The 13,182-nt window shown below is 41.7% G+C and overlaps 1 protein-coding gene across 7 annotated transcripts in view; it reads right to left on the bottom strand.

Annotated features, from left to right (window-relative positions):
* LAMA2 (laminin subunit alpha 2) overlaps nucleotides 1-13,182 on the bottom strand; it is an 834,596-nt gene that overhangs the window by 532,206 nt on the left and 289,208 nt on the right. For all 7 annotated transcript variants that reach the window (XM_066605535.1, XM_066605537.1, XM_066605536.1 and 4 more), the window contains exons 8-9: nucleotides 9,591-9,769; nucleotides 4,408-4,507 (exon numbers count right to left, since the gene is read on the bottom strand). In XM_066605535.1, the coding sequence (XP_066461632.1) occupies nucleotides 4,408-4,507; nucleotides 9,591-9,769 (279 nt within the window). The remainder of the gene's footprint in view (nucleotides 1-4,407; nucleotides 4,508-9,590; nucleotides 9,770-13,182) is intronic.

Below are 13,182 nucleotides of genomic sequence, written 5' to 3'. Positions count from 1 at the left end.
ACAAGGTGGACTATGGGGTCTTTTTCTACCACCAATCTTCAATATTTCTAAGATTAGGCGCATTCCAACAGAATATGGTATAAGTGTTTGATCAGTAATGGTCACTATTGCTCACTAGAAAGTGGGTACCCCAGTTTACCCGTCACTTCACTCCAGTACATTCTCTGTAGGGAGTCGTATATAGCAATGGCCAATTATAAGCATTCCTGTTTTATACAACTCTATGGGAGATACGGAAACAGCCAAGAGAAGTCTGACTGGTATTAGTGAAGCAAGAAATCCCCACTGATCTAACATTTATCACCTATCCTATGGATGGATTCTGCATATTCATAGCTTGAATACCTATTTAAGGGCTCATTAAGCAGATTTCCTTATTACCTATAACCCCATCCAATATCCATTTATGTTGACTGAGTTTAAAAATGTTTTGTGATGCAAGTGCATTGATGCTTTGCCAGGCTGAAGACTGCTTCCAGACCCATCAAGTAAAAGAATAGGTACTCACAGCCAAGGAAATGCATCAAATAATTTGTATGCTGTTTTGAACAAGAAAATAGCGTCGGATGTTAATAGTGGCCTCGCGAAATATGGCAGCAGATAAATAAGCAACAGTTACAAGAGTGCAATGAATATGCCAGCTGTGCATTCAGCATCTAGGCTCCAATCAGACCAATGCATCAGTGATGCTCTGTCTCACGATTCAACTATTACGGAAGATTTAAATAGGCAGGATGGGTTATTATTATAGGAACTTAGTTTACAACTGCATCTGACATCCAATTTTCCGTAAATTAACTTTTTATCCTAAAACACGCACACAGATAAAGTACGCATTATCATAATGTCCCACATATGTATTACTTGTGATTTGCAAATTACACTAGGTAATCATTTCCCCCACACTTTTGCTTCAGTAGATCCATGCTTATTGCACTTTGTAATATTTAAAGAAAATAGGCAATTTCCACCCATATTAAAATCATACCATGAAAGCTTCATTCACATTCCTATTTTAACGGAAGAGTTCAGTTTTAGTATAAACATATTCATGTTCTGCCTCATGCAGCCTGGAATCCCTTTTACTGTTCATTTGAAGACATACTTTGCAGCAAAAAAAAGTGCAGTTCTACTTAGTGAATAACATATATACAGTAAAATGAATGGCAGATTTGCAATCGCTAACTGTATGGGATATTACAGAGTTTACATTTATGGGTTATTAACAAATCTACTTTGTTTGGTGATTCTGCCAGTTACATCAGCATATGCTGTTTTCTCAGCATCAGCTAGTTTTCTCAGGAAACTAAATTTCGTCTGCTCTCCATTTAAACTGATTACATCTGTAAACTGGTTACATCATTGCATAGTATACGGAGAGACCTCTCCCCCCGTCCATGGAATTCCAGGCTGTGTGAACGGGTGAGAAAACGGGAGATTTAGCTGCAATTTGGTCGCGGCTTTCTCCGTTTATGCGATTTTTGGTCAAAAAAACGTAACGTCATGTGAAAAAGGCCTAAGGGTGGCTTCACACGAGCGTGTTTTTGCTTGTACATAGGTGCGCACCCATGTACATGCAAAAACACGTGTGGTTGCAGGTCCGTGCAGTGTTTTGCAATGGAGCTGCGGCTGCTGCCAGCTCTATTGAAAACAATGCTCTGTCGGCACCCCTACATTCTTTTTCAGGGAGGGCTTTTTCCGGCGTGCGGATATCTGCCAGGTTTTTACACCCAGCCGATATACGCTGTTGCTCTCTGCAGTGGGAGGAGGCGGGACGGGGCGAGAGCAGTGCACTTAGCGCTACCCCGCCCCTCCCATTGCAAACAGTGGCAAGGGGCAGCGTGTGCACTGCCCCGGCGGTCCGGCCTGCCTCCTCTCCCTGCAGAGAGGGACAGCGTATATCGGCTGGACATGAAAACCCAGTCATTCATTTGGCGAGAGCTGCCTGTGATTGGGTGAGCACGTCAGCGAATCACAAACAGCTCTTTCAGCAGGCAGGGATTTTAAATCCCCGCCTGCTGAAAGATTAGCACTAGAGAGCCAGGGCAGCCAGTTGTTTTTACAGTACTTTTACTTGATTTTCAGGGAAGAGCTTATATTTAAAGCCCTTCTCTGAAATCAATGAGCAGCAGAATCCTCTACCGCAGCTGACATGTGTGAAAGCTGCGGTAGAGAATTGAAGAATTCCTCTGTCGCATCTGTCACAGATGTGGCAGATGTAGCAGCAGGAAATTCTTTTAACTAGCGGGGGTGAAGGAAACATCTCACGCTCTTTATCCCCATGGGGGTCATGGCAGTGACGTAGAGGTAAGTATTTTTTTTTTACACTAAAATTTTTGTTTTTCAGGGAAGGGCTTATACGTAAAGCCACCGCTTCCATTTGTAACATTGCATTCCCAATGGTGCACACATGTCCTCTCTTTGCAGGCACACGCCTGTAAAGCACGGACATCTGCACACACCGTGGGAATGCAATGTTGCAAATACAAGCGTGTTTTTGTGCGTGTGCATGCACACACAAAAACACGCTTGTGTGAAGCCACCCTTAGAAAGTGCAAATTTAAAAATAAACTCTCATTAGATTTTTAACACTGGCTCGTGATGATAAATCTGGCCCATCTTTAGTCACCTTTCTCTGACTTTATACCTCTAATTAGTTGGCTTACAGTTTAAGCCAGATTTTGCACTAAAATGTTGGTGTAATTTTTGACACATAATGTCACACTTAGACCACGCCCCCTTCATGTGAAGCCACATCTTTTTCTTAGATGTGGCAAAAAAAAGTGTCTAGCAGTGTTGCAAAGCACATAAGACAGTTTACTGGTGCAATTTATGTCAGAAAACTAATGCATTTTCAATAATACATGTACCTCACCATCTACATAACGGCTTATTCCGACATGCATATATCGGCCAGGTTTTCACGTCCGGCCGATATACGCTATCCCTCTCTGCAGGGAGAGGAGGTGGGCCGGGACAGCGCAGAGCTAAGTGCATTGCGCTTGTCTCGTCCCGCCTCCTCCCCCTGCAGAGAGAGACAGCGTATATCGGCCAGGGGTAAAAACCCGGCAGATATCCTGCACATGCAGACTACAAAATACTGCTAAATAGTGTTGTCATATAAAGCTCTGATAATAACATATAGCTCCAAAACAGCATGCAGTATCCAACTAATACTATATTTAAAAAAGTTGTCCAGGATCATAAAAAAAAAAATAATCTTCTTTTACCCTAGAAACAATGCTACTCTGGTCAGTGGACTGAGTCTAGTATTGCATTTCATCTCTATGCAATGTTGGACACATACACTTCTGTAAAACAAACATGCTTTTTTTTCAATCCTCAACAACCCCTTTAAGAAGCCCACAATATAATTTTGCATTCTTATCACTTACAGCAATACTCATATTCCATTTAAAAAAAAATACTACCCACAATTCTCAATAATATAGATTGCTTTGGATCAATGGGTAATCTATAAAGGAACTACTGTATATACTTGAGTATTAGCTGACCCGAGTATAAGCTGGGGCACCTTATTTTACCACAAAAAACTTGGAAAATTAGGTGTAGCAAGTATAAGCCTAGCTAGACTAGGTAAAAAAAACCCTCAATACACACCTCGCAGTTAGCATTTGTGTCCCCCTTGTGATAGTCTCCCCGGCGGTGTGGCAAGCTTCTCTGTAATTCTCCCTGCTGTCAGCTCTCTCTGCTAAACAAGGCTTTGAATTTCCCTGCTGTCACCAAGTAAGCGCTGTGATTGGATCGAGCGCCAGCCAATCACAGCCAGCGCTTAATGATGTCATTCACTGAATCACTGTGAATGATCGAGCGCCGGCTGTGACTGGCCGGCACTCGATCCAATCACAGCACTTACTTGCTGATGGCGGGCAAATTCAAAGCCCCGTTTAGCAGACAGAGCTGATGGCGGAAAGAATTACAGAGCAGCTTGCCGCACTGCCGGGGAGACCATAGCAGCTTCCAGCTGCGAGGTGAGTATTGCCTTTTTGTTTTGTTTTTTTACCTAGCTCACTTGAGTATAAGCCGAGGGCCACTTTTTTCAGCATAAAAAATATGCTGAAAAAGTCGGCTTATACTCGAGTACATATGACAATTTTTAATTATTTGATGGTTTAGGGCAATAAAGAGTTCACTGAAAAATTCCAGTTGCTTTGTTGCTTAAAACAGGTCTAAGAAGTTTACCGTGGGTTCACTGAGTGTTTTCCCTATCAGGTTCACTAATAGCAAGCGGAGAATAGAAGATCCCATGTCAGGGTAGTTAGTAGATAATGTATTACGTGATTTAATACTAGTAATAAGAGAACGAGGTACAGTGTACAGTAATAATTAGTAAAAGTGTTATTTTCTCTTTTGCCTATAGCACACATAGTAAAGTCAAGTTGTTACCTTCAGTAGCTTCTTTTGAGTCCTTCACACATACATCTTGTAATGAGCCTATTGGATCACAATTACATGGCCGGCAAGGATTAGGGTGGTTTGGAGACAGCTAATAAAGTAATTAAAAATACATGTTTAGCTTAAAATGTTTCATTGTTCTAAATACAAATACCATAAAACTTTGTAGATTATAACAGTGAGAGGCCTTAGTCAGACGGGCGTTTTTTCGCGCGATTTGCGGATGGCATGACGGATGCGCATGCGCAAATCGCGTGACCGGGGGCGAAAAATCGCGGGAAAAATCAGCACCTAGCCGCGTTTATCGTCGCAGCAAAACGCCCGTCTGACCGGAGTAAAATCGCTGTGCACATCAAAATGCGCATGAAACTAAGCCTCCATATTACGACCACCTTGTCAGCCTTTGCCATTTCATTCAAGTTCTCACATTTACTATGCACTCGCCAGATGACGGTAGTACAGTGCGGTGTGCTTCCCAGAGAAAAAATGCAGCTAGCTGCAGTAAATGATTTTGGTGCGCACATAAAACGCCGAACGCAGATAGGCGCGATCTGCAAATCGTTGTGTCCTATAATTTATCGCATATCCGCATAAAAAGCGGACATGTGACCGATACCATAGCGAACCATTGGTTCTACATATGCGTGAATCGCATGCGCAAATCGCGTGAAAAAACACCCGTCTGACTAAGGCCAGAAGTTGTACCAAATACAGTCAGATACTTTGTTCTTAAAAAGAGTTGACCACAGAAAATATTTCTAGTTAAAATCAGCCCATCATTTTTTTGTATTTACACTTCTTCAAAAAAATTTCTATCCCCATATATTCAAGGACTAATGTTAGAATAGTGCCACCTGCTGTCTGTGTGTTCTCCAGGTCAGTAATTGTTCCAGCTTAGAACATATACTGAGGGCTCAGTCACACTGGTGCCGATCCACCTGTGTTCCTGTACGATAAGAAGGCTGCACGGCAGGTGCGGATGACTCTCCGCACCGCCGGAAAAAAAAGAACACATGACCGGCTCCATTGCAGTGCAGGTCGTCTTAGGGCTCAGTCACACGGGCGCCGATCCAGCCTAATCGTGCAGGAACACAGGCGGATCGGCGCCAGTGTGACTGAGGCCTCAGGTGAACTGGACGTAGAAAGGCCCTTCATATAAACAGCAGGTAGCACTAATCTAACATTAGTCTTGGAATATCTGGGGATGACAACATTTTTTAGTCAGTTTAAATACAAAAATATTTATAGTTATGGGCTGTAGCTGCATAGAAACTATATTTTTCGTGGGACAACCCCTTTGATTTTATGTGGGAATCAGAGATAAGAGAGTTGGATGCGAAGTATTATATGGACCATTACTGAGATGAGAAGTAGACATCTCTTTGACTCTGTTACAAAAGTAGTGGATGAAGGTGGACATTTTCTGTCTGGATTTTAGTAAAACCTTTGATACAGTTCCATATAAAAAGCTCATAGATATGTTATAGAAAATTGGACTTAAACCTTTTGATATTCTACTGGATTCACAATTGCTTAAAAGATAGATATCAGAGCGTTGCTATTAACGGAGTGTATTCTGAACAAGGAAGATTTACAAGTGGTGACTACACGGGTCTGTCTGGGTCCTATTTATTTATGTATTTATAGGTGACATAGGAAAAAGTTTAATAGGTAAGGTCTGTTTGTTTGTTGATGACACAAAAGAGTGCAGTACGGTTAATATTCCTTATAGTGTCTATTGAGCATGAAAAACAGTTTAGCCTTATTGGATAAATAGTCAAAACAATAGAACCTGCAGATCAATATTTGCAAATGTAAAATAATGCACTTGACGAGGAGGAAACTTCACACTGAGGGTGGCTTAACACGAGCGTGTGCGTACATAGGTGTGTATGCAGGTACGCATTGTCTTCAATAGAGCCGTGGCTCCAATACCACACACAACTCTATGGACAAGGGTGGTGCTGTGCTCCGCCCACACCCCAGTGGCAAGGGGCGGAGAGAGGGCAGAGAGGGGGCGGGAGCTCAGTGCACTAGCTCCCATCCCGTCCCACCTCCTCCCCTTGCAGAGAGGGGCAGTATATATTGGCCAGGCATGAAAACATGACTGATATATGCCTGTCTGAATAACCCCTGAATGTGGCACAAAACATGTAAGACAGAAAACTGTCTTGCAGGCACAAAAAATAGCACCTTCTTTATTTTCCTGAATATTTGTGCATAAAGGGTCCCCATAGAATTCTATAGGAAGTGTGCAAATACACAACAGGATGCTCAATACGCTATGCAAACCCAAAAGCACACACTGGGACCTTGTTAGGCTTTATAGCCATTTAAATCCGAGCGAGGGGGTGTCACCTGCCCATGTATACATAATGTGCCTGCACAAATATGTACAGTATTGTAGAGTATGCAAGTACACGTGCAAACAAGACTCGTTCGCTAAACAAATACGTTGTGCTAAGGCGAGCATATTTGTGCATATGCTCATCTGATGTAAAAAAATTGACATCACCAAGGCCTTCTTGTGGTTATTTTTGCATATGTGAAAAACGGGTGATACACAGATGCAACACGGATATGAAAAATGCATATATGCAGCAAATTGCGTATGACATGTACCTACACATGCAGTGGAAACAGACCAAAATGGCATATGCCCATGTGTATTAGCACTAAATCTACCCCAATAAGTATCGAAAAAGACAATAACTTTTTCTGGGAGGGGCTGTAAAAAAAAAAGAAGCAATTTTTAGTTTTGGTATGGCATTCACCATGCAATATGAATGGCATGTTAACTTTTGGCTATGTTCACACATGATGGATATACTACGGTATTTTCACAGGACAGTTGATAAACCGTCCCGAAATTCGCAAGACATAAAGTTCTCATTTGTTGCGGATTTAGTAGCGCTTTTTACGGCTAAGGGCTCAGTCACACGGGCGTTTTTACGTGCGTATATACGCACGTTAAAACATTAGTACTGCGTTCGCACTGCATTTGTTAAAAAAAAAAACGCACCTACAAAAGATAAAACATATGGGTGGCAATGGACATGGTCACGCGTTTTTTTTTACACGCGTATATACGCACGTAAAAACGCCCGTGTGACTGAGCCCTAATGGTGTGTTTTTTGTGTGGATTTTAGTGCAGTTTTCTTCAGTACCACTTTGAGATATACTATATGTTGCATTTCTATTCCATTTTTGGAGGTGAGATGAACAAAAAAAAGAGCTATTCCGGCTTAGGTTTTTTAGCTTTACAAAAAAAAAATTATGTTATACACTGTCAACTATAAATGATATTGTTGCAGTGTGCAGTCTGCAACAGGTATGTCTCTGGCTTGTCATTGCACAGGTGCTCTTAGGAGCCTTCTGTTGCGATTTCTATGGTGATTCCTGGCGGTGCAATAGGTCCTTTAGGTGTTGCCTGTTGGGAATATCTCAGGGTTCTGGTCTCTCTGATTTAACATCTCCTGAGGTACATGGACTAATGGATGGACAGGAAGGCTGCCGACAAAGGGAGGGGGTGGGAGCTTAGCAGAGGTAGTCATGCTAAACTCCTTCCCCCTCTCTCCCCAGCCTATCGGCAAGGGGAGGGGGAGGGACTTTAGCAATGCAAGCTGCTGCTAAACTCCCTCCCCCTTTTCTGACAGCTCTCATAGGCTCCCATAGGAACCTATGGGAATGGCCATAATATTTTCACAAAAGATAGGACAAGTTCTATATTTTCCATAAAAGCGTCCAGGTTGAATGCGCACCATGTGCCCTATCTTTTCCAGCTGGCTGATTTTATGCACCGGAAAATTGTACATCTGAATAAATGCACTGGAATCCAATGCTTCAAATGGTCAAGATTCTCGGCAAAATACCCACTTTAAAACGCTTGTGTGAAAGAGGCCCAAAAGGAAATATGAAGAAAGCAAGGGATAGGGGATGTGTTGGTAGTGATGGTAGCGTAAGAGCAGTGAGACTAGGAAACTCTCTGCTTGAAGACATAGGGGGTGGCAAATTTGATAAAAGAGTACAAGAGGGGCCTGGAAACCTTTCTTGAGTGTTACAATATTACATGTTACAGTCACTAATTACTTCAGAAGGGCTGTTAATCCACGGATTATTCCAACTGCCAGACTTGGAGTCAAGTAGGATTTTATTTCACCTTTAATTAAGATATATTGGCTTTTACCTCATTGGGGTTTTATGCCTTCCTCTGGGTCAAGATTCGGGAGTAATAGGCTGAACTGTATGGACATATGTCGTTTTTCAGCCTAAGGGCGCCCACCCACTGGCGATTTTTTTTCCCTGCGAAATTCGCAGCATTTTTTTCTCTGCAGGGGTCTATGGGACTTGTAATGTTAAAATCGCGATCGCGCAAAATCGCGATTTCGCGGTAAATTGCGATTTTGCGCGATCGCGATTTTAACATTACAAGTCCCATAGACCCCTGCAGAGAAAAAAATGCTGCGAATTTCGCAGGGAAAAAAATCGCCAGTGGGTGGGCGCCCTTACATACTATCTTACTATGTAAAAGTGAGACAATGCAAACCTAGACTAGACAGTCTTAAAATTAGCTAGATTTATCACAGTAGCTCTACTGAAGGATAGAACTGTCTATTCTAAGTTTAAACTGTCTTTTAGTTAGCTAAGTTAATGCCAAAAATTGTACCAAAATTTGAGTGCAGTTTGCCAGAATTTGGTGCAATTTTTGGCCTAATTTAGGCCACACCTTTTTTAACAAAGGAATGCCCCTTTTTTGGATATAGCAAAAAAAAGTGTTTGAAAGTGTTTTAAATGTGGTGCAAAGTATGTTTGTCAGTTTTCTGGCACAATTTGCACCAGAAAACATAAACAGCAGAAGGGAGATATATGTTCAGTATGGAGAGTGAGTGACCACATAGTTTATATGTCAAAGGACACAGCGTAGCAAAGTAAATAGCATTGTAGCATTCCAACATTATCTATCTATCTATCTATCTATCTAGCTCTATCTATCTGTCTATCTGTCTCATATCTATCTGTCTGTCTCATATCTATCTATCTATCTATCTATCTATCTATCTATCTATCTATCTATCTATCTATCTATCTATCTCATATCCATCTTATTAATTTGAAAGAAAATAAACAATTAGTTTCAATTCTACAGTTCAATTACAATGTAGCATATACTGTACCCATTGTGGTCGGTAAAAGCGATCTATACAGGTTTCACAATTTATTCCAGCGGTGTTCCCAGTACAGTTGACACAAACTCCTCCACCAATATAGTCTCCATGAATATTCAAGCTCAGATTCTTGTTAGCCACTTCTTGATCGTAATAGCATTCAGCTGTTTTCCCATGACAATTACACGCTAAGAAACAAGTAAATGTATTAGGTAACTTATTTGGTATTTTTACAAAATGAGATCATTATAAAGCTACAAAATAGCACGCCCTTTTTCTTTCATACATTCCTTATCCTCCATTTACAACAATTGAAACATTTTGTTTTTAAAAGCTTTTGAAAGTCTTTCGGAAATTTTAATCCACAAATTTGGCATCTCTTGTGAGTTGTAGGCTACTCATTAACCCCAGGGTGCATTCACATAGACAAGCGCTATATCAGTCTGAGAAACTCAGACCGATATTGTGCTTGGAAAGGCTTACTTACACAAGCGTATATCAGCCGGCGTTTTCACGGACAGCTGCTATACGCTTCCACCTGAGCAGTCCCCCCTTCCCTCCCCCTCACTGACTCTCTGCTTCTCTCCTCCACTCTGGCGTTTGCAATGTGAGTGAGTGAGATGGGGCGGAGTTAAGCTCCTGCCCCCTCCCCGCCCCTTGTCTGCAGCCAGCAATGGGAGGGGGCCAGACAGAGTAGAGCTTAGCTCTGCCCCCACCCCTCCCATTGCAAACAGCGGAGTGGAGGAGAGAGACAGAGAGCCAGTGCGCGGGAGGGAAGGGGGGACTGCTCAGGTGGAAGCGAATATCGTCCGCCTGTGAAAACGCCGGCTGATATACACTTGTGTAAATAAGCCCTTACAAGCACAATATCGGTCTGAATTTCTCAGACTGATACAGCGCTTGTCTATGTGAATGCATCCTGGGCTTAATGAATAGCTTACAAGTCACAAGAGATACCAAATTTGTGATTAAAATTTCCTAAATACTTTCAAAAGAGGGGACTGCTCAGATGAAAGCATATATTGGCCATCCGTGAAAACACTGGCTGATTTATGGTCGTGTAAATAAACTTGGGATTTTGGATTTGGATTTGTGAGCCCAATGCATTTTTGCTTAAAGAAACATGTTGCCTTGCATCTATGTACACGCGTGAAAAGATCGCAAGTGCTTCCAATAGTTTTCACTTGTAAAAATCGCATCACACTTGCATCCAAATAGCATGTGAGTGCAATGCTTTTTTTTCCCATGGGAAATAACGGTCCAGCCTAATCTGAACTGAACTTTCCAAAATTCAGACAACTGGCTGAACTAAACATTTGAAGAGTTCACTCAGCCCTACGTTTAGATAAAGTAAGACCAGTCCGTTCCAGTCAATTGTATTATGAGTAGACTTTTGCTCTCCTGTGGATCTACTGACCCAAACTGACAACAGCATAGGGATCTAGGATGCCAAGAGTTTGAGGCACAAGACCAGTGAAAGTGCAGGGACATTTCTCTGTAAAACAGATGCAAAAATGCTCCTGTAATACGCTTGTCTGCCACTGGCCAAACTCAAATTTAACATTTTTTTCAAGGCACTTCCCAAACTAAAAAAAAATAAATGTACAAGAAGGTGAAAAAAATAAAGCTAGTGTTCCTAATTTAAATTTTTTTTTAAAGATCAACAATCCAAAGAAAGCGGCCCCATCCTCAAAAATCAGTTTATTATTATAGCACTTAAAGGGGTTGTCCCGAGGCAGCAAGTGGGTCTATACACTTCTGTATGGCCATAATAATGCACTTTGTAATGTACATTGTGCATTAATTATGAGCCATACAGAAGTTATAAAAAGTTTTTTACTTACCTGCTCCGTTGCTGGCGTCCTCGTTCCCATGGAGCCGACTAATTTTTGGCCTCCGATGGCCAAATTAGCCGCGCTTGCGCAGTCCGGGTCTTCAGCAGTCTTCTATGGAGCCGCTCGTGCCAGAGAGCGGCTCCGTGTAGCTCCGCCCCGTCACGTGCCGATTCCAGCCAATCAGGAGGCTGGAATCGGCAGTGGACCGCACAGAAGAGCTGCGGTCCACGAAGACGGAGGATCCCGGCGGCCATCTTCAGCGGTAAGTATTGAAGTCACCGGACCGCCGGGATTCAGGTAAGCGCTGTGCGGGTGGTTTTTTTAACCCCTGCATCGGGGTTGTCTCGCGCCGAACGGGGGGGGGGGGTTTAAAAAAAAAAAAAACCCGTTTCGGCGCGGGACATCTCCTTTAAAGCTATAAGGCAACATATATGAGAAAACCCCTTTACTTTATTTGGTCTCTAAAGCCAAAATTCCTAGGTTATTCATAGATTTAAACATTTTGGAGGGATGGAGGAGAACCATGTTATGTTATGGAGGATATCACTTCTTCTTAAAGATGCATACCAAGAAATACTATCAGGTTAGAAAGATAGTATTCAATTAAAAAAAGAAATAAAAGAATATAGAAGAGATAGATTTGTGATATTTTATTTTGAATTAGAGGACAGAAGAAAAGAGTTAAAAATGAGGATATGGAGAATGATTTATTACCAGAATGAATATATTGTCTTAGCAGGCGGTGGTGATACTAGTGAATGTTTTGTGTCTATTCCCTTGACATTGACATTTTGAGAAGAATAAACAGATTGGAAGATAATAAACAGTGTTGTATGGAAACATTCTGCACATCGAAAGGCAAGGGAAGAGTTCCACTGACTTCTACATTTACAATTAGTGTAAAAGTACTGTACAAAAAAGCACTGTAAAATATATTATGATGATATTGTTCCCTGGACCCCTGATCTGAGGACATGAATGGAAAGTTGACAGTGCCTGTGTGCAGATCTCTCTTTTTATGTCTATGAAAGTTGCAGAAACATCCAAGGAGTATTGTTATTACTCACTTGAGTATTGCACTTTTTTTATTTCTAATTCAGGAGCATATTCACCATGTTCTTGATCAACATTTTCTCAGATTCTTGCTGTTCAGCTGACAAATATTTATCAGATGAACACATTTCAGCCAACAGGTATTTTTCCTAATACCTGAAGAAGTGTTCATGTGCTCTGAATGAAGAGACAGGAGTACGCCTCTGTCAGACTCCTCTTGTAGTGGCTGGTCTCCTCAAGAACAGAAGGACTGGGCATGTTAAAATCCTGCATCCACACTACAAGGTTGGTTGAATTTGCTGAAATTGTGGGGTTTGGCCGACATTAATATGCATGGTCAGCTTTATAAAGGGGTTCTATATAAATTAAGGTATGATAAAACACAATTTGCCTGTAGCAAAGGCGTAACTTAAAGCTGCTGGGCCCCAGTGCAAAATCTGGAACTGGGCCCCCAACTATAAAGCTTCATTGATAGTATTGGTTTGCAATATAGGAAAGGGAGACTTTATGGGCCCCATAGGGGTACCCACTGCACTCACTATACTTACATCCCTGTCTATAGTATACTCTCTTAAGAATATAAGAAATCATATTAGTGTTTCTCATATAACAGTCTAGTACTCCAATAGCTTGCTTAGCATTTTACAAGCCTCCCATTTTGCTTCACTTTTATTCTTTATTGCATACCTAACTTTTCAGATGACTTTCAAGAA

The sequence above is a fragment of the Eleutherodactylus coqui genome, chromosome 1 (assembly GCF_035609145.1).
Source record: "Eleutherodactylus coqui strain aEleCoq1 chromosome 1, aEleCoq1.hap1, whole genome shotgun sequence".
Lineage (NCBI taxonomy): Eukaryota > Metazoa > Chordata > Amphibia > Anura > Eleutherodactylidae > Eleutherodactylus > Eleutherodactylus coqui.
The sequence above is the reverse complement of the archived record's forward strand: the minus strand, read 5'-3'. Positions and strand labels throughout refer to the sequence as shown.